General features: G+C 41.3%; 1 protein-coding gene across 3 annotated transcripts in view; it reads right to left on the bottom strand.

Moving 5' to 3' along the window:
• Positions 1–21,375, bottom strand: part of DLC1 (deleted in liver cancer 1) — a 563,336-nt gene that overhangs the window by 179,150 nt on the left and 362,811 nt on the right. Inside the window, exon 1 of one of the 3 annotated variants that reach the window (XM_006893562.1) lies at positions 17,784–17,925. The exons of the other annotated variants lie outside the window; for them this stretch is intronic. Within the exon in view, the coding sequence (XP_006893624.1) occupies positions 17,784–17,925 (142 nt within the window). Of the gene's footprint in view, positions 1–17,783; positions 17,926–21,375 lie in introns of those variants that run through there. 3 annotated transcript variants of the gene reach the window in all.

The following is a 21,375-nucleotide window of genomic DNA, read 5'->3' as shown; positions in this document are numbered from 1 at the left end:
GTGTGGTGGTGGCTGAGAAGGACAGCTCTACCCATCTGTCATAGAACAGTATCAGCAGGGAGCGCTGCACCCTGGCCTCACTGTTAGTACCCTTCTCAGGCTACCTTTTGTACTTCCTTAAAATGAAATACCTGGTTCTCCCTCCTTCATAACCTGGCGGCTGGTAAGATATGAAAGCCAGAGACCCCATTAACACTTAGCTCTGATGTGTCTGCTAATCCTTGGGGTCCATGTAGGGTGACCAGGCCAGGGACAGTTGTCTTAAATGGTACAAAGGGCATTTACAATAGATTTTCAGCCAATTCAGTAAAACAACTTCTCTTTTTTTTTTTTTTTTTTTGGTTTACCCTCCATGTTTATCTTCTGTTGTGCAATGATTATGCTCAGCCAAAAAGTTCTGGCTGGAAAACACAGTTGTACTTTTTATCAGTTTGCACAAATAATCAGTGAAGGACATCTTTCTGAATCACATTTTTTTTGTTACTCAAGTTAAAAAAAAAAGTAAAATGAAACAAGGAAGAGAGAGAAAAGAGAGTGAGAGAAGCAAACAAATAATACTACACACAAACTATACATATATTCTTCAGCTGCTCTGAGAGAGTAGAATGGGCAACTGCCTCCTGTGTGATTTCTTGTTATGTTCTACTGACTCAGAACCAACCTATAGTTGACCCTCTAGTGGGTTTTCAGAGGCTGTAAATCACACAAGAGGAGACTTTTCCATCCTACTCCCTCTGAGTAGCTGAATTCAGACCAGGAGCCTTTGGGTTGGTAGCACAATTCCTTACCACTGTGCCTCTCCGCCACCAGACCTCCCTAAACCCACTGGAGGATCAACAATCAGTCAACTCAAAACAGCAATGAGAGTGGGGTGCCATCAAGTAAATTCTGTCTCATAGTGATTATGTGACAAAGAACTGCCAAGACAGTTTAATGGGTTAAAGGTGAGTACTTCACTCATCAGCCTCTTTAATAGAGATTAGATGCTCTGTTTCAGTAAAGCTCAAGGGCCATGGAGACCCGACCCATCAGTTCTCTGTTCTAGAGGGCCATTATGCATCAGCTTTGACGTGGTAGCAGTGGATTTTGGTTATGTTTAGTTTACTCTTTACACATGTAGATCAAGAGCTTTGTCTTGCTGAGCCACTGGATATGCCTGAACCAGCCAAGCACTTTAACTGTTGTAGCACAAAAGCTTCTTCTGTTAAGAAGGAAATTTTGACTCTTCTTACTGTAAAATGTCCAGCTTTTGATACATGTACCACATGCATACAAAAGACGTGAAGAGGACAATTGCTTTGGGCTCTCCTCCTGCTGCAGATGATAGATGTGAGAATCAGCAAATATGCCTCCCCCTGGAGCTTACTGCTGAGGGACAGGTTTGCACAATGATTGGCTCGATGTGGTCTACAGTCCCAGAATAAAGGGAAGAGCCTCAATCTCCTCGACTCAATAGTATAATGCTCTCACCTGGGGAATTCTAGCCCTAAAATGAAGTCCTTGGCATAGCTCCAAGACAACTAATAACTCTTAGAATATTCACCTTGACCCACGGGCAGTAAAACCTTCAGAGGGTTTGATAGCATGCTAATGTCCATGTTGCTGTGGGCTAGATCTTCCTCCAGTCCTCCCACACCAGTGGTTTAGCAGCTCATTTGTCCAGCCGTGAGCTACACATGAGTCAACATGCACATGCTAATTTCATTTGGCTGGGATTCACGAATTGAAATTCTAGCTTCTTGTAAGAGCACAAAGGAAAAATGTTTCTACTGCAGTCTGAACTTACATGTTCAAACTTGTTTTCATCAGTGAAAATCTACAGTCCAAAGAATGTCTTATCAGAGTGGGAAAACAATACCTTTGATGGCACACTTAAATCTGAGATGGGCTTCACTTGTTTTATTTTAACTTTATCATAGTGTAAAGTTGTAAAGGTGGATTAGGAATGTCCTTACTTATTTAGTTCAGTTGATTTTTTTTTCCTTCCCAGATGTTTGTGTTGGTGAGAAACCAACAAAACTGTCTAGACCTCTAGGATACAGTAATCAAGCATGAATGGAAAACATTCAAAGGTCACACTTCAATCTGGACCTACAATATCCTGCTATTCAAGACCAGATTAGAGATGATGGATCCTGATAAACTGAACTCACAGTATGCTGAGTCAGTGATTTCTGAGTAGTCTAAAAAAATTAAATATGCCATCGACCATTTACAAAATAAAACAAAGTCTAGACACTATAATATATGCCATTTCCCCCAAACCTCAAGCTGTCAACCAGCGAATTCTGTGCTATGACTTTTATACCAGCATCCTATAAATCAAGAATCTTCAATTATTTGTGATAAAATTCCTCTGAAATAGTGAGACTTCTGAGGGGCGTACTTATGCATGTACATGGGTATGCATTTGCCTAAATATTAATAGGCTTACTAGAGTGACACACATATACACACAGAGTGTATTCCTGGGTATTGCAAACAGGTAACATTCTCAGCTGCTACATGAAATAAAACTAGAATCATCTCAAAAGAAAGACTTGAAAAGATCAGCATTGGAAACCTCTATGGATCACAATTCTACCTGACATGTGGGATCACACTAAGTCACAACTGACTCAATGACAACTAATTTAAAGAGGGACACCAGGGTTATATTGTGGTATCAGGTAAAGAGATTCCACCAAGCAATAATATGTCATCTAGAAAATCATCCAAAAGTCTTCATTTCCATGAACACGAAAAGTGGTAATTGTGAATTGTGTCCAGAAAGTTTTCACTTTCGTCCATCAGGGTACAGAATCAGCATGACCTGATAAAAAGGATGGGGGTGGGTGGAAATCTAGCAAAGTTGAAATAGTTGATATCTCCTTTTATTTCAATGTACTTGATCCTGTGGTCAAGTCATACTGTAAAGAAAGGAGAAAGAGAGACAGAGAAAAAGACACAGAGAGATTGATTATGATTGATTCTCTATGCACCTTATTATGCCTGTGGACTGGTGCTTAGACTTGTATTTTATACATAGTTTACTCTTCCTTGTTAGATAAAATTTAAGCTATCAAGTACAGGGGCACTGTTTAATTTGTCATAGTATTTTTTTGTATCATCTAGTATAATATCATTTATATAATCAGTGAAATAATAGTAGTCAATGTGAAATTTAATAAAACCCTCCTTTTGCTTCAGTGGATGCTCTGTCTTCTTGATTGCATACTTAACGCGTTACTACCTATATTGTCTCTCGTCCCCTGGATCCATAAAGAACCTCTGACTGACTAAATAAAGGACCTTTTAAATTTCAGGCCACTCTGAGCTCACAAAGGAATTTTTGGACAAAACAAATGGTTAATATGCTTGGCTACTAACTGAAAGTTTGAAGGGCTGAGCCACACAGAGTTCTCTCGGGAGAAAGCTCTGCTGATCTACTTCTCAATAATCAGTCCTCGAACTCTCTTACGTAGCACAGTTCTCCTCTGACACATATTGGAGATGACTCTAAAACAACCAGTGTTTTCTCTGCTCCAGAAAAGAATCTGGTCCACGGAGCACTGTACAGCAGTGGAAACCTATCTTTCTACACCTTTACTCTCCTGTCCCACTCCTCTCATCCAAGCTTTTTACTACCTCCATCCTTTTTAAAAAATGCTTCTACAGTTTGTAATAAACAACAAATTGATGGAATATACATATTTTCTAAAATTTTGTGTGTGTACCGTCAAATCAGATCTGACTGGAACAGGAGATTGCCCTCCTTCTTCAGCAAAGCATACGGTGGATTCAAACCGCGTACCTCTGGGATTGCAATGTAGCTTCTTGCCACTAAGCCACCAGAGCTTCCTGAAAATATATTTTTAAAGCAACAAATGATCGCATTTTGATATTATTCCTTACAAGCATGTCTTCTCCCATCTGCCTAAGAAGCACTGGCTTAAAGAACAAAGCAGTGATGAGTTCCAGACCTAATTCCAAGTCTAAGAGACACTAGCCAGCTCTGAAATAAAATAAGTTCACCTTAAGCATACTGGAACCCTCCTGCGTTCAATAATCTTTAGTCAGATGTCATACTCAGGGTGGAACTGTGTCTGTCTTATTTGCCAGTAAGTACCTAGCACAGTGTTTTGCATACAGTTAAGTGCTCAATTTGTGAGATTAAGCAATGATAATGGACCTATTAGGAGGTACCAGAACTTTGCTCATTAATATCTACTAATAGATTTTCAAGCTACAAGCAAACAAAATTTCCTGCTATCGGGTCAATTCTGACTCACAGCAACCGTAAAAGACAAAGTAGAACTGAACCACCTTTTTAACACTCGCCATCTTTATAGAAGCTGCCTGTCACTCACACCTTTCTCCCACAGAGTTGCTGCTGGTGGGTTCAAACAGCTAATCTCTCTATTAGCTCAGTGTTTAGCCCCTATGCCACCAGAGTTCCTTCATCAAACACTATTCTAATTTATACAGGAATAAAAATAGTAGCACTTATCTCTTAATATCGTTTTAAAGATTAAATGAAAACACACACTTATAGCTATCAACACAGATTCTGGCATATAGTTAGCACTCAAAACGAGACCTTAATTATTGTTATTATGCTATTTGTCATACAGAATGCATTAGATGATAATAACCACCTATTACCAGGTGTCACAGTTAATGTATATTGCAAAAGAAGCACATGCTTCATATTTAGTTATGTCCAGGCAGAGTTTTACTAGGATTGTGACTTTGAATATTAAGAGGATGAATAATTGCTCTCATTTCCATGCCTACATTTTCATTTCCTAGTGACGCAGTCCATAACAAGCTGTACTGTTAATCCAAAGGCTGCCCATCTTTTGAGTTTGAATCCACTAACTTCTCCTTTGAAGAAAGAGGTAATCCTCTTCTGTTAATATATACAGCCTGGGAAATCCAGTGGAGTCAGAATCAACTGGACAGCACCGAGTTTAAGTCTTTATCAGTAATTCCAGGTAACTACTTATGGCACACAACAACAACAACTTAAAAAATGAGTGCCTGGTCACAAGAAACAGAAGGGAAACACAGGAGGACCTCTCAGGAGGGGGCCACAAACAACTGCAGCACATGCCCTCTGGCTGGTGTCATCTCTTGTCATAAGTGACAGACTATTATTAAAAAGTGACTAGAACGGGAAATCTTAAAACAGAACTCAAAGACAAACTTAATGTTTAATTAATCTAACTAATGACTGCCACCAAGTTGATTCTATTTATGGCAATCCCACATGTATCAGAGTAGAGCTGTGCTCACATGGGCTGATTCTTCAGAAGTAGTTCACGTTGGGATTTCCTCAGAGGTGCCTCTGGAGGGGCTCCAGGTTTTCAACTAGAAGCCAGTGTGGCAACCATTTGTGCCACCCAGGCACTCCCAATTTCGATCTATGCCTCAGCCATTCCTCTGGAACAGAAAGCATCTGTGGAGCATTTCAATTTTAATGAAGCTTTTGCTTTATCTTGTAGTTTCTGATCCTGAAACAGACCTGTGATTAATTAATACGCTCCTTCTACCAAGCACTTAGGAAGCTCTGGTGGCCTAGCTGCGCTGCTAACCCAACCCAAAGGCAGTAGCTCTCTGATGGTACAAATTCTCCAGCAGCTCCACAGGAAAGACAGGCAGTTTCCTCATGGGCTATTTACAGTCTCCAAACACCTGCTTGGAAGACCAGCTGCGAGTTGTTTCCAACTTGACAATGATGGTTTTAAGGTAGTTTTAGTTTGTTAGGATTTTTTTTTTTTTTTTTTAGTACAAAGCTTTTAAGGAAGCTCTTGTGGCAATTATCAGTAGAGAGTTGTACTATTAACTCAAAGTTTACATACTTGAATCCATGAATCCCTCAAAGGCTCAGCTGGAGAAGATAGGCAATCTCTTTCAGTGCAATTTATAACCTCCTGAAAACTGGCTGGATTGCCAGCTCTGAGTTGGTTCCGATTTGATGGCGAGGGAACTAAGCCTTCGGAGTCCTGGTGGCACATTGGCTAAGCATTTGGCTGTAAATCAAAAGGTCAGTAGCAGTCCCAGTGGCTTTCCAGAAGAAAAACGTGGCCATGGGCTTCTGGAAAGATGGCAGCGTTAGGAACTCAGTGGGGACGGTTCGACTCTTCCTTGAAGACTGTGTGAGTCAGAATCGGTTTTGTTTTGCACCACACTTAGACTTTTGGACAAGTGATTGCAATGGCAGTGACCTCTGGCAAAGTGTGCAGACTGGATCAGAGATAGACTTTAAATAAAGCAAGCCCCTGACATTTCGCTCTAGAAGGGGAGGTGTGTTCAAGATCCCTTTTAAGTGGCAGCTTTGACATTTAGCAAACTTTTTCCCATACCAGAGCAGAGCCACGTGCCTGGAGTACCAGGCCTGCTTGTGTGGCTGCTCTTTTCCATGTTTGGCTCCATCTATAGAGCAAGTTTCAAAGCACGTTCCAACTTGCTTGGGAAAAATCAGATAGAGTATATCTAACCTGACAAACTCGAATGCAAGGACTGCTTCACACATCGGCGTGTGAAAACTATTACTCACCCTTTATTTCAGTTTGGCATTCAACAGGGGCTACACAAAGTCACCGCTGTCTCTTCCCCGCCAGTGATAAACAGACATAAATTCCACCTACTATTGGAATTTTGCTTCACCTTTCCTTTTCTTATTTTTGGGTTGGTAGAGTTATTATTATTATTTTTTTTAAAAAACCTCAAAACCATATCCATTGCTGCTGAGACAGCTCTGGCTCATGGTGACCTTCCATGGAGGCTGTGAATCTTCCAGGCAGAGCCTGCCGGCCTTCTGCCCTGTGAATGACAGGTAGATTCGGACCTCTGACCTTTCAGTTTATAGGCAGACATGTAGCTTGCATACCACCACAGCTCCTTCATTTTACCAGAAAGCTTAGGAAAATTAGAGTGGTATCATACTAACAGGGTAAAACTTCTGAGGAAGTGAGGCACTAGGACAAAGAGAAGAGGGGGTTTTATATTCAAAGTCAATGAGTCCATACCGAACACTGGTAATCACTTTACATTAGTCATTAAGACAATCTGAGAATACAAGTACTTTCTGGTAGCCTCGTGGTAAGGAATTGAATGGCCAATCCATAGGCACCATCTGTGGTTCAAATTCACCATCTGCTCCATGGGCAACTGCCTTCCATGTGATGTACAGCCTCTGAAAACTTGCTAGAGAGTCAGTTATGAGTCAGTTCTGACTCCCTGGCACATAACAACACCGCCCTCTTCACAGTGGGAAGAAATAAAGTTACTTGCCCCAAGCTATCCGGTGGAAGAGCCAAGATTCAAACCCAAGCTGTCTGTTGTCACAGCCAGATTTTTCAGTTCATATGTGCTTCTCATCAAAGCAAGCCTTGACATCAGCATGTGCCTCTTTTATTGAAATAGTAATCTCCAATTTAAAAGATGCATGCTCACATCTGCCTTCCAAAAAAAGTGACAGTGTTCTCATGAAGCAATGGTTGTCTCGCAGACTCTTTCAAGTGTTTCAGAGTTGCATGTGTTTAGAGAAGTCTTTGTTTACTGGAGGAGCCTGCATAGTTTGAGGCATACATCACTCATGGTTAAAAAGCATTACATATGCCCTTACTTGCTTTGCACTGTGAACCAATGAGCAGACAACAGTTCACAGGCGTCCGTGTCTGTGACTGCCCGTCGTTGGACGTGGGCCAGAATTCCTGATGCCCCACTGACTCGAGAGCCAATGCACTTCAGAGCATGTCAGGCACTCATTTCACTATGAATTGAAAGCCTGGTTGGCTGAAATGTTAAAATCTATTTTACAAAAGATCTAAGATAGCATGCATCCAACAAAATATCCAGGAGGATACAACCTGATGTACCCAACTGAAGAACTTAATGAACCTCAACGCGAGGTTTCTCTACATTTTGTGGGCTTCCTCATGGAAAATTCTTTTCTTAAATGTTTAGTCATGGAAGGAGTGCTTTTAAAAATCTCATATTGACCAGAGTGTTTCTAATTTTTCCTTCTATATGTCATAATAGAGAAAGTGGAATTTTTTCCCCCCTCAACTGCATGTACTTCTTAACATGATTAGATCCCAAAGACCTGGTAATTATGTGAAATTTGGTATGTGAGAATCAATGACATGTGGCCCTTCTTTGGTGGTGCTGTCCCCCTTCCAGTCCCCTCACTGCCCATCAGGGATCCAAGTCAGTCTGAGGATGCACAGCTGCCCCTTCTCCCCCACACCTTCCCTACAACTGTGGATTGAGCCATCAGACTGAGAGGGAGTAGTGATTAGATGCTGCCTGCTGCCTTCCCCCTGCCTGCCCTGGCCAGGGACCTTGCTTGTCCCCTTTCCTCCCTGGAGCCACAGCCCCTTCTCTCTCACTCCCTTCCCAACTCCCCCTACCAACCTCCCCAGCAATTCCAGGCATTCACGGGGCCTCCTCCTGCCTGCCAACAACCTAGTGAAGCCTCACTGCACCTTCCTCATCTGAACCAAGACATCACAGATGAATGGGAAAAGGCTCCCAGGGCCAGCCAGTAGCCTGCAATCCCTTATGTGAAGAGACCATCTGGAGGTACCACCCAAGAATTTTTCAAAGTTGCATAAATGATAAATACAGAACAGGTACATGGCAGTTCTCACTTTATTAACAATCAAAACCACACCAGCTGCCTTGGGGTAGAGTTCTAGTTATTGTGACTTCATCTGTGTGTAATAGTAGAATTGTGAATTATGTTCCACAGGCTTTCAAAGCCCTTTTTTTTAAAGATACACATGAGGCCTACCTTCTAAGGCATTCTAAGAGAAATCACCAAGCTTCCCGTGCGTAGCAAGTATGCTAACTTTTTGCAGCATCCTAGAACTTCTATCTTCTTACATGTTGCGCTTTTTTTTTTTAAATGCAAAGTCCATTCACTCAAGAAACTTGAAAAATATACAACTTGATGGTATCTGGGGCTAGAGTGGTACAGTGGCTGTGGAAATAGTATCCAGTGGGGATGCTCAGAGACCCAGCAAATGTCACTTTTTAACTTCTTTCAGTTTTACTTACTCATTCCACTGTGCAAAGTAACGAAACGGTCCATGTACAGCCTAAGTTTTGCCTTGTTTCTGCTTTTTTATTTCTTTGTAGGCTACGTTTTAGCTTCTCTCTCTCTCTCTTTTTGTTAGATGCCATCTTATTGGTGTGCACAGCAATCATACATAAAACATAACAAAGTATGGACCAGTCCTACGACATGTCACAGCGATGGCTGTACTTTAGCCTACTGTTGCTGCCTCTGACTGTGTTATCAGGCAAACTTTTTTGGAGTTTTTTTCAAACGCACATCAAGAAATTTCAGTCCTTTGATGTATGAGAATACAGAATCTCAGTCTTTGAAAATATTTTTACCAGATGTATTTGCTGTTGTTATTGCATTTACGTACCATTGAGCTGGATCTGACCCCTAGCTCACCATCCAATTCATTTTCAGAGGCAGTAAATTGCATGAAAAACTTATTTTTCTATAGTCGAGCAGCTGGTGGATTTGAATCATATACTTTTGGGTTGGTACAGCTCCTTACCACTAGGTCACCCGAGCTCTTGACATGAATGTGCTAACTAAAGTAATTATTAATGAAAGATAGCTAGATTAAGACTCAGGCATTGAGCTCTATAGTTAGAATTCTATGATTAGAATTTGGGGCCATGAAATTGCATGTTGCATTTGAATTTTCAATAGATTCGAGTGGAAAATTAGTATTTCCTTTAATGATGAATGTAGGAAAGACACATACATACACACTCACACGTACACAGTGGTATTAACTGCCTCCATTCCTTTAGCATTCATAGAAAACAAACTTTTCCGTATCACCTAACAGTTGTTGCAGATATCACAGCATATCATTAACACTCAGCCTACTTCACAGTTATGGCAATTTTCAAAACCACTTGCAGACCAAACACGACCGCTATCTTTCTGTCCACCAATGTAGTCACTTTGATTTCTGTAATTTCCCTTTGGGGAGGTCCGTGTATATAAAAGTCAACTCACTGCCCTCAACTCAGTTCTGACTTACAGTGATTCTCCATCAGGTTTCCAAGCCTATAAATCTTCATGGGAGGAAATCTATACAGATTGTTTCTCCTCCAGAGTGGCTGGTAGATCTGAACACTAATCTTTCAGTTAGGAGTGAATCTCACTATGGATTGCCCCACCAGAGCTCCTATTTATGTTGTTGAAATATTATATTTACTACAATGAATACATCATTAGTCTTGCAAAATTCTATCATGCAATTGCTGATGTTACCAAGGTTATATTTTCAAGCCACTGAGCCTTCTTTGTTTCCAACTTTCCACATTCCAATAACTGTTGTTGTTGTTGTTGTTATGTGCCGTCGAGTCGCCTGCGACTCATAGTGACCCTATGTACAACAGCCCTAAACTCCGCTCTGTCCTGTGCCAATTGCACTGTCTCTGACACTCCCATCCCAATTATCCCAGTCACTGAATCAATTCACCTCACAGAGGGCCTTCCTCTCCTGCGCTGTCCCTCCACCCTCCCAAGCATGATGTCCCTCTCTAAGGACCGGTCTCTCCTCACAACATGTCCAAAGTATGTTAGACGGAGCCTCAGAATCCTTGCCTCCAAGGAGCCATCCGGTTTAATCCTTTCCAGGACAAATCTGTTTGTTTTCCTAGCAGTCCATGGTATTCTCAATACTCTTCTCCAGCACCACAGCTCAAAGGCATCAGTTCTCCTTCTATCCTCCTTGGCCATTGTCCAACTCTCTGATGCATAACAGGTGATTGCGAAGACCATGGCCTGTATGAGACGCACCTTAGTCTCCAAAGAGACACCATTGCTCTTCAGCACTTTGGAGAGGTCCCTAACAGAGTTTCCCATTGCAATGCGCCTTTTAATTTCCTGGCTGTAATTATAAACTTATCTTGACTGCATGTTTAATCAATTTGATCACATGAATTGATAAAAATCATCTTTGGCATTAGTAGCTGATGAGCAAATTGTTAACACTACTAGTAGTACGTAGTGTTTCTTAGATTGTTGTTGTTAGGTGCTGTCAAGTAGAGTAAAACTCCTGTGAATAATAGATCTGAACTCTCTCCTATGCGGAACCATCCTTATCATCCTCAATACATTTGAGACTATTGCTAACCAATCAATTTTGTTGAGCATCTTCCTCTCCTTTACTGACCCTCCACTGTTCCATGCACGATGTTCTTTTTCAAGGAATGTTGTTATGTGCTGTTGAGTCGCTTGTGACTCATAGTGACCGTATGTACAACAGCTCTGAACCCTGCTCTATCCTGAGCCAACTTTATTGTCTCTGATACATCAAACCACATTACCCCAGTCACTCAGTCAATTCATCTCATCTAGGGTCTTCCTCTCCTTCAAGATCTCTCCACCCTCCCAAGCATGACGGCCCTCTCCAAGGACTGGTCCCTCCTTGCAACATGCCCAAAGTGGGTCAGACGGAGCTTCTGAATCCTTGTCTACAAGGAGCAGCCTAGTTTCACCTTCTCCAGGACATACCTGTTTGTTCTCCTAGCAGTCCATGGTATATTCAGTACCCTTCTCCAGCATGACAATACAAAGGCATCACTTCTCTTTCTATAGTCTCTCCTAACAATATGTCAAAAACATGTGAAATGAAGCTTCACTATCTTTGCTTCCAAGAGACATTCTGAGTGCACTTTCTCTAAGACATATCTGTTTGTCCTTCTGGCAATCCATGGGATATTCAGTACTCTAACAACACAGCTCAAATGAAAAAATTCTTACAATTCTTTATAGACATATGGATATTATCTTATCAGTGACAACACTGTTCTTCAGGATAGGTCTTTAAATGTTCTTTTTGACAATGAGTAGGATACCATTTTTCTTCTATTTATAATCCCTAGCAAAGTTAGAGCCATGACTCTCTGATTCCCAATAGCTTGCACTCATCTCCATTTTAGCTCAGTAATGACTGAACATCAATAATTACATGTTCCATTTCACTTTTCCTACTTTCTGCTTTCTTAAGATGCATACTTCAGGGGAGCTCTGGTGGCCTAGTGGCAAGGAGCTGCAACTACAATCCCAGAGGCGCACGGTTCGAATCCATCAGACGCTCTGCCGGGGAAGGAGGGACAATCTCCTCCTGTACCAGTGAGATCTGATTTGACGGTACACTCACACAAAAATAATAAAATAAAAATTTAAAAAAAAATTTAAAAAAAAGATGCATACTTTGTACATTCTACATTCCAATGATTTATGGATGCGTGGAGCTGTGTATATGGACTTTTAGTCATGACACATGAACTAAACGAAGATTCCAAAAGCTTTACGCCTTCCATGTTGCCTTTACTGTGAAGAGGCAGCTCTTTTCCGGTCATATTTTGAATGCTTACCAGTCTGAGTGGAACACTGTTTGGTGTAATAGTAGAGAGTGATTCCCTGCTCTTTGTAAGATGCTCACTGGCCTTCCCCTCCTCCCCTGAAGGGGCTTGCCATGTTCTTCTTCCTTGTCTATCTTAGCCCTGGAGTTCCACTACCACCTGTCCACTATGGCCAAACTGAAAGTATTTGAAAGAGCGACTGTAAATAGCATCACCGCTGGTCTGCCAGTTTGTTATGTTAAGACAGATTTAACGTTGCTGTGATGCTGAAAGCACTCATACTAGCATTTCTGAGTAGAAAGAAGGACTGGGCAGTTTACTTCTTTAAAAAATGGCCAATGTAAATTTTATCAATAATACTGTATGTTATACAATTATATCACAATCTGATGCTTTGAATACTTTGATAGCTGTATTTCAGTATATATGAGTTTCCTTTATAGTTCTAAGTACTTAATTTACTTAATTTACATATTTCAAAATAATCTGAGACATGATACACAGGATTTAATAGACAGCGAAAGGCTCCTCTGACACACAAAAGTTTAAGAAGTTTCACATGAAATGGTTAAGAGGAAGCTTTAGAACTAAAACAGGCCCAGAAGCCAAGAAGAGCATGTATTAAAGGGTATAAACTAGAGGCTGGGCTGTATTAGACGGATGAGGGCACAGAGGAGGTGTGAGCAGGGCATACTAAAGCACCTACATCATTGCCTCCCATTAAGCTAGTCACCCCTTGTTATCCTTCAAGGGATAACTCATTGAAAATTCAACATAAACTGCTCTGAGGAGGGAAGACAGTGTACTTGTGGGTTTGAGAATAATGATAATAGAGGAGGAATAAGAAGAACCTTGCGATGGTGGTTAGCGGGGAGCAGAAGGAGATTGGAAGTACAGGGGAATGCTTTCAACACAGAGCGTTCTGTCTTCCCTTATAACCTGAAGACCTTTCCCTGATGGCACATCTTTATTTTGCTTATGTGGACTTTACAAATTACTCTAGGCCTTACAAATGTCAGATGGAATCCTGTTTTTATGTATAAAAGAGTTTAAGATAAGGAAAAGAGATAATGTTTTTTGGCATATGAAATAATTTAGGACAGAAGAACTTAACGAGAGTAAAACAAAAACCCAAGTCCATTGTAATTTTGTCCACCAGAACTCAAAGAGACCCATGGAAACTTCCCCATTCAGTTCTCAAGGGTGTAGTAGTTTTGTAAACAGAATGACACATCAGTGGGTACAAATCATTCAGTTTTTGGTTTAACCATGGTGTCAGAACAAACCCATAGCTGACCCTCCAGCAGGTTGTCAGAGGCAAGAAATCATACAAGAGGAGACTGCTCAACTTTCTCCCACAGAGCAGCTGGTAGAGTCGAACCAGCTCCTTATCACTCACCACCAGAACTCCCTGATTGTACTGTCCTGTCCAGAATCATCTTCACAATCTCTACCATGTTCAAATCCGCTGTTACAGTCACTGTGTCAATCCACCTCATTGAGGAATGATATAGAGTGCCACTGAGACTATTAAAGTCTGTGTGTGTGTGTGTGTGTGTGTGTGTGTGAGAGAGAGAGAGAGAGAGAGAGAGAGAGCGCGCGCGCCAGCGAGCGAGAGACCACCATACAAGAGAAACTTACAGTGTGACCCATGACCAACCACTTTAGATCCTCAAAATTTAAGGTCAGAGGAGAGCTCTGGCTGAAATGAAGTTTATAAAAAAATGAGTCTGAGATCATTTGGAGAAACCAGATGAAATAATCAGATTCTATTTTGAGAAACTTGATAAGTCCTCAAGGTAATGATTATCATAGACTTAACATTCTAGGTACTACCAACTCACTTTCCTTCAGAGGTTCTAAAGCACCTTTTACCTCTCCCTTCGTTAATGTCACAAAATAAAGAGTTTAGATTGTCTCATCATTCTTGCAAGTAAGACTTTGATACATAGTAAAGTTTTGTTTGCTGTCATTAGGTGTTGTTGATTTGACTGTGACTCCTGTTGCTGTTATGTGCCATCTAGTTGCCTGCGACTCATAGTGCCCCTATGCACAAGAGCCCTAAACCATGCTCTATCCTGTGCCAATCTCATCGTCTCTGACACACCTACCCCCATTACCCGAGTCACTGAGTCAATCCACCTCATAGTGGGCCTTTCTCTCCTGCACTATCCCTCCACCCTCTCAAGAATGACATCCTTCTCCAAGGACCGGTCCCTTCTTGCAACATGTGCAAAGTATGCCAGATGAAGCTTCAGAGTCTTTGCCTCCAAGGTGCAGCCTGTCTTCACCCTCTCTAGGATGAACCTGTTTGTTCTCCTGGTCCATGACATCAATTCTCCTTCTATCATCCCTAGTCTTTGTCCAGCTCTCTAATGCACAGTACGTAGTGACCCTAAAAACAAGAGATCTGAGCCTGGCCTGATGCTGCACCATCATCACAATTTCTGCCATGCTCCAGCCCACTCTTATACTCACTGTGTCGATTCATCTCAGTGAGGGATGATATATAAAACTGACTTTTAAAGAAGTGATTTTTTATAGATAATTAACAGTTAATATTTAGTCTTTGGTCAGTGAAAGGGCTAAGGGTAGAGGAAAAGTTGAGGAGAAAGGTGCTCTAAGGTTTGGATGCAACCCAACTGATCTCCATCTGACAAACTCACATTCAGCATTTAGCCAGGAGCTAGTATGATTAGCGCTAAGCACTGGGGAGGACATAAAAAGGGCCAGGTCTCTGGTATTCAGCTTCAGCTGCCAAAGTCCTTGCTTTTCAAGTACAAATCAACCAAAACCAAACCTATTGCTGTTGAGTCAATCTCTCTTCACAAAGATCTGAAAGAATAGACTTGAACTTCCCTAAGTCTCACAATCAATATTTTTGACAAAAGCATTCAGGAAATCAAAAGACAAATTGCATCTGGAAAATATGCTGTCAGAGACCTCCCTAGAGTACTGAGAAGCAACGATATCAATCTAGAGGCTAAAGTGTGCCTAATCCAGCCCATAGTTCTTGTAATTATGTGCTATGCATCAGAGAGCTGGTCAAAGACTAAAAAGAATTGGTGCCTATGATTTGTAATGCTTCAGAAGAGTCTTGAACATATCACGGACTGCCAAGAAAACAAATAGGTCTGTCGTGGAAAGAGCAAAAACAAGCTCTTCTTGGAGGCTAGGATTGTGAAGCTTTGTCTCACATACTTTGGGTACGTGGCCAGGAGGGACTGGTCTGTGGAGAAGGACATCATGCTTGGAAGGGTAGAGGGACAGCACAGGAGAAGACCCCAGATGAGATGGATTGATATAGTAACTAGGGCAATGGGATTAGGTGTATTGGAGTCAGCGAGGCTCGCTCAGAGTACAGCAGGCTTCAGAGCTATTGTACATAGGGTTGCTAACAATAGGGTTTCTAAGGCTCTAATTTTTACAAAAGTACAATGCAACATTTTTTCTCCCACCAAAGTAGCTGGTGGGTTCCAACCACCACCTTGCCCATTAGCTATAACCACCAATACTTCTTTGCAAGTGTAGTTCCTGGTTTCTCCACCATGTGAATTATGTAAACGTAAGGAATTCCTTCCCTCAGTGGCCCTGAAATCTCATTTGCTTCTGGAGCTCTGGAATTGGTTTACTTTTTTACCATACGTTAATAACTATTTTACCAAAACTTTCTCACAATAAGTTTACATTTAATACTACACAATTTCATTTCTTTTTGTACCTACATTTTTACACTGTTTTAAAACTCTCCATACACATTTAAAAGACAATAGATAAAGAAGGAGATAACAATTTTCCAGAGATAATCTCCTTGCTCTTAGAGGGCAGCACCTGCCACAAACTCTCACGTGCAAAAATGCACATGAGAAACAAGAATAATTGAATTAGCCTCATTCTTAAATTAGAACACCAAACCACAACAAAATCCTTTTGTTATCTTTTAATAAAATAAAACTTTACTATTGGAGCTTTTCCACTTTCTGACAATGAGACTGTCAAACAGAAAACCATGAAATAACCACATTTTCTTTTTCAAACTAAGTAATTATAGTTGTGGGTTTTATACTCCCGTATCTTTTTCCTTTAGTTTCCTCTGGCCAATTGAAAATTGTCCCTAGCTAATACACTCTAAAAAATAAACTTACTGGATTTCTTTAAGATATTACATTTTATTTTGCAGCAATAAGAAAGTGACTATCAAATATTTTGCTTGCTTCCCTTTTCCTGTGGTTTGACCAACATTGTTTATTCTCCCTCAATCTTGGGCATACTGTTTAGTTTAACAGAGAAAAGGATTAGCATGAACATTTCTAATCTATGAAGGTATGTAATGAACACGCTCTCTTCATACTCTACCCTAGTACAATCACACACCTCAAATTCCCCCTCTTCAAGTCATCTCAAAACAATTATGAGAAAATCAAGAGATCTTTCCTCTCAAGAACACACAGCACTGAAATCTTGATTGACACTTAAGAGGCCACCTCTAATATTTCTAACAATTCAGGACTTCATTCAGTATATGAAAAACAACTGGATTAAGCAAAAGGGTTAAGAAAACCTAATCTTTGACCCTTACATGGAGATGGTAGAAGTACACAGACTGAGAGGCAACAGTCTCCCAGCCATAAGCACCGCTGGGATGCCTTTCTTGGATTTGAGGAGATTTTTACAGTGAGGTGCAATTTTATAAAAATACTCATTAATATATCTTTCCTTTCCAGAACCAAGCATAAATCCCTGTTCCTTAACAGTACCCCTTCAAGCGCAGTCTGCCATTTGGTTACCGTCACATAAGCCTCTCTAACATCTGAATCACAGGACTGTGTTTATGTTTTATTATATTTCAAATGCCTGGCTTTGGCATACCTGACACTCTTGGAACTCAGAGCAGCTCCTGGCTGCCAGAGGAAATACCAACAGCCTTACCCCGAGCAGTGCAGGGCAGGGCGCTCCACTGACACACACCCTCGCCCCTCCACAACGCAGACCACCTCACACCAGGCGAACCCCAAGGCTGACCTTTATCAGTGGTGGCTTTGCCTAGTTCCTCTTCACCACGGATTTCACGACACTCAAAAAGACCTTGCATTTCTGTTCAAGGTTACAAACCAAGCCAAACAAAACACTTCCCATAAAACCTTATGTAGGGAATAATCTGGCCAGTAACCAGAGAGGCATTGGGGATAAAAAGAATACAATAAATACATAGAAAACACTCTAGAAACATTAAGCACCAGAGAAAGGGAAATGAAAAACATTGCCATGACAGTGATGAACTTCACTCAGCAGATGAGGTTATTAATTATCCAAGTTAATAACTGAGACTGTGAATAAAATTGTTTCTTTGGAATGCTTTTCGCACCCCTCCTCCCTTAGCCCCTTACCTGCCAGCCGCCTGTTTCTGGTGTTTTTCCAAATCGCATCGAGGGCTCTAGCGGTGGAGTCTCTGATGTGTTCGCTAAAGGATCTTCGGAAAGGGGCTCCTCTCAAGGGCCGCGCCATCACGTGGGTCTCAGGGTCCCCCATCCACCCGCAGATGACTTCAGCGCAGCCCTGGCACAGCGACCATTCTCCTCTCTGCCTCCTGAAGATGCGCTTGCCGTGCTGAGGGTTGTAGCTCTACTAGGCGGCGGGGCTGCAGCGCGCGTGCGGTTGCCGGGGGGCAAATAGCGAGCGAGCGCTGCGCCCTCAGGCTCCCGGAATTGCGGCTCACACTGCGGCCCGGGACGGCGCAGGCTGCAGGCGGCCTTCTGGACCGCCGCCAAACGCGCGCGGCTGCCACATCTGGAAAGGCTTACAAATGAGACAACGACACACTCGCGGGGCGCTGGAGCTTCATTTGGGGCTATCTAGATGATTCTAGCTTCCTGTGTAATCCAATCACTTGACTTGGTACATGCCTGACTGTTCATCTTCTAAGTAACGTATCTGTCTTTAATTGGCAAGCCAGGTAATGTTGTGTTTTTCTTTTTCTTTTTTTTTTTGTGTGTGTGTGTGTGTTTCAAAGAAAGGAAGAGTAGGAGGCAAAAACGTTGGGTGGTGAGAAGGTGAAAAGGGAGGGGCAAGCAGGGCTCTCTAACTTTCAAGGTCAATTCTCATTAGCATATGCATTTGATGAACTGTTTTGAATTCCATTAATTCCTGGTTAGGCTGCTAGGAGAAAGTACAACCTTTAGCTGTGATCCTGGGAAGAAAGATACAGCCATAAGGAGCATCCTGCAGATAAGTCTGAATTCTCTCTAAGAAACAAAAGCCTGAGGTTTAAATAAAATATCAGTTGGTTCCCCGTATTTTCACTCTATGCTTTGGCTGTTTAATCAAATGATTGTAGGTTTTGCCTTGAAATAAAGTTTAAATATCCCCAAAGTTTTGTGAAGCTCATAGTTCCAAGTAAGTAAGCTTCAATTCCAAGTAAGTAAGCTTCAACATATTAACTGTACATCAAAACCTCCAACTCCAACCTGATTTTTAAAAATGTCAAGTGCTGTGAAATAAAAATAAAGGCCAACTGTTTCTTTTACTAGACATGCTCCTTAGTTTCTAAAATGCCAAATAAATCTATTTCTATGCCAATAAATTTGGCTGATTTTTTTTCTCTCTTAATACATTATTAATTTTCTCCTTTCCAATCCCCAGATGTCTCTCTCTTTTTTTTTTTTTTAGTTATCCAAGTTTGGCACAGAGGTTCAATACTGGCCCAAGATAGTATGTAAGGGCCAGTGTTTCAAGATGAGACAATGCTGTAAAAGCACTTTGTGAATTTCTAGGTGTCATGAAAATGCTAATTATTATCATAATTATTTTTACTCATGAAGTAATTTTCAACCCACACTAATTCTTGTAGTGTTAAATTTGTACAAATCGCACCTTCTTTCCTAGACATCTTTGATAATTAGGGAATAATTAATAAAATAGAGATTGTGTTCATACATATTGGCATCATTTATCAGTAAACCACATATCCTAAATTGTATTGTTCCAAATTTCAAAACCCATGTGTCTCCCCAGTTATTTTTAATAGATATCAATCTCTGTGCCTTACCACAGGGCTGGGCATAGATTAAGATGAAATAAATATTACCTGCTGAAGTATGTAGGTTTCTGTTCCTGTGAGTGCCAATTCCAACTTAAAATTCTACATAAAAACTTCTAAAATTCACTTCTATAATACCTAGTTTGAGAAATGATGATAGTTTAGAACGGCTTTAGGTCTTTTGTTCACGGGGTCATTACAGCCATCAACCACAGTTTGGCTGTATAACTCTCACTTTCTATGCTGAAGACTAGAATTTGATCCCTGGAATATGACTTTCAAACTAAGACTGAGGAGGAAGGAAGCCCTGGTGATTTACAGTTCATTCACTGAAAACCCTTTGGATCACAATGATTGAAACCAATTGTGCATGAGGTGAATGTGAGCTATGGCCTGATTTCATGGCAGCCAACAACGAAGTATCTGGCTAACTTTAAAGCAAAATGCTTAAAGCCAGTATTCCCCAAGGAATCACCACCACCACCACGGTTCCTTTAAAAAGTCTATGCACTACTTTCCTAGTGAAGTAGCTAGCACAGGGCCTCTCTTCCTTGGATGCCGTTTGTTGTTGCTGTTATGTGCCATTGAGTCACCTCGACTTAGAGTGACCCGTGTACGTTAGCTCTGAACCCTGTCCTATCCTGAGCCAGTCTGTCTCCTACAGAACGAATCTTATTTCTCTAGTCAACCGACTCTATCTCATCCTGGGTCTTCCTCTCCTGCTCTGTCCTTCCACCCTTCCAAATATGATGTCCTTCTCCAAGGACTGGGTCCCTCCTGGCCATGTGTCTAAAGGATGTGAGATGGAGCTTCAGAATCTTTGCCTCTAGGGAGCATCCTGATTTCACCCTCTCTAGGTCGAACATGTTTGTTCTCCTGGCAGTCTACGGTATGTTCAACATTCTTCTCCAGCACCACAACTAAAAGATATCAAAACTTCTATCACCCTTGGTTATCATCCAGTTCTCTGATGCAAAGCAAGCCACTGTTAAGACCATGGCTTGAATTAGGCACACCTTAGTCTCCAGACTGACATGGAGAGACTGACTTGAGAGAGATCCCTGACAGCAGATTTTTCCAATGCAATTCGTCTTTTGATTTCCTGACTGCTGGTGCCAGGAGTATTGATTGTGGAACCAAGCAAGCTGATGTTATTAGCAATCTCAATCTCTTCTCCATTATGAAGTTGCCAGTTGGCCTACTGGTGAGAATCTTTGTTTTCTTGAAATTGAGCTTCAATCTATATTGAAGGCTATAGTAGTACTTGACCTTCTGCAGCAAATGCCTCATGTCCTCCTCAGTTTCAGCAAACGACCTGCATAACACAGGTTGCTGATGAGTCTTCTTCCAATCCTGATGCCGCATTCTTTCTCATAAAGTTCAGCTTCCTGAATGATCTGTTCTGTATATAGACTGAAAAGGTATAAAGACAGAATGCATCCCTGGTGCACACCTTTCTTGATCCTGAACCATACAGTGTTTCCTTGCTCTGTTCTGATTACTGCTTTCTGATACAAGTATAGGTTTTGCGTGAACAAAATTAAGTATACTGGGATTCCCCATTCTTCTCAAGGGTAGGCACAATTTCTTATGAGTAACATAAAATACAATCACATGAGTGAATGATACATCTAAGTACAGTATGACTAGATTTCACCATGCAGTGCAATAAAATTGGGCTCTGTCCTGAACCATACACTGCTAGGTATGGGAAAACTGATGATGAATACACTAAGAATCGTCCTTTCACCACCCAGCGACCCTTTCTCTTAACTCGGTGCCCTGAAATTTACATAGCTACAGTCACTTAAAATTTACCTGAAGAGTCTTCTATGACCTGGGTTTAGCTGGTTATTTTGTTTGGCCCAGATTAAGGAGCTTTGGCCAAAATGTTGGGACAGGCAAGCAATTAAGTATTTCTTTTATTTGTTATTATTATTATT

Source organism: Elephantulus edwardii, unplaced genomic scaffold, assembly GCF_000299155.1.
Source record: "Elephantulus edwardii isolate Elephantulus edwardi_28Jun2011 unplaced genomic scaffold, EleEdw1.0 scaffold00128, whole genome shotgun sequence".
Lineage (NCBI taxonomy): Eukaryota > Metazoa > Chordata > Mammalia > Macroscelidea > Macroscelididae > Elephantulus > Elephantulus edwardii.
This window is presented reverse-complemented; position numbering and strand designations above follow the sequence as displayed.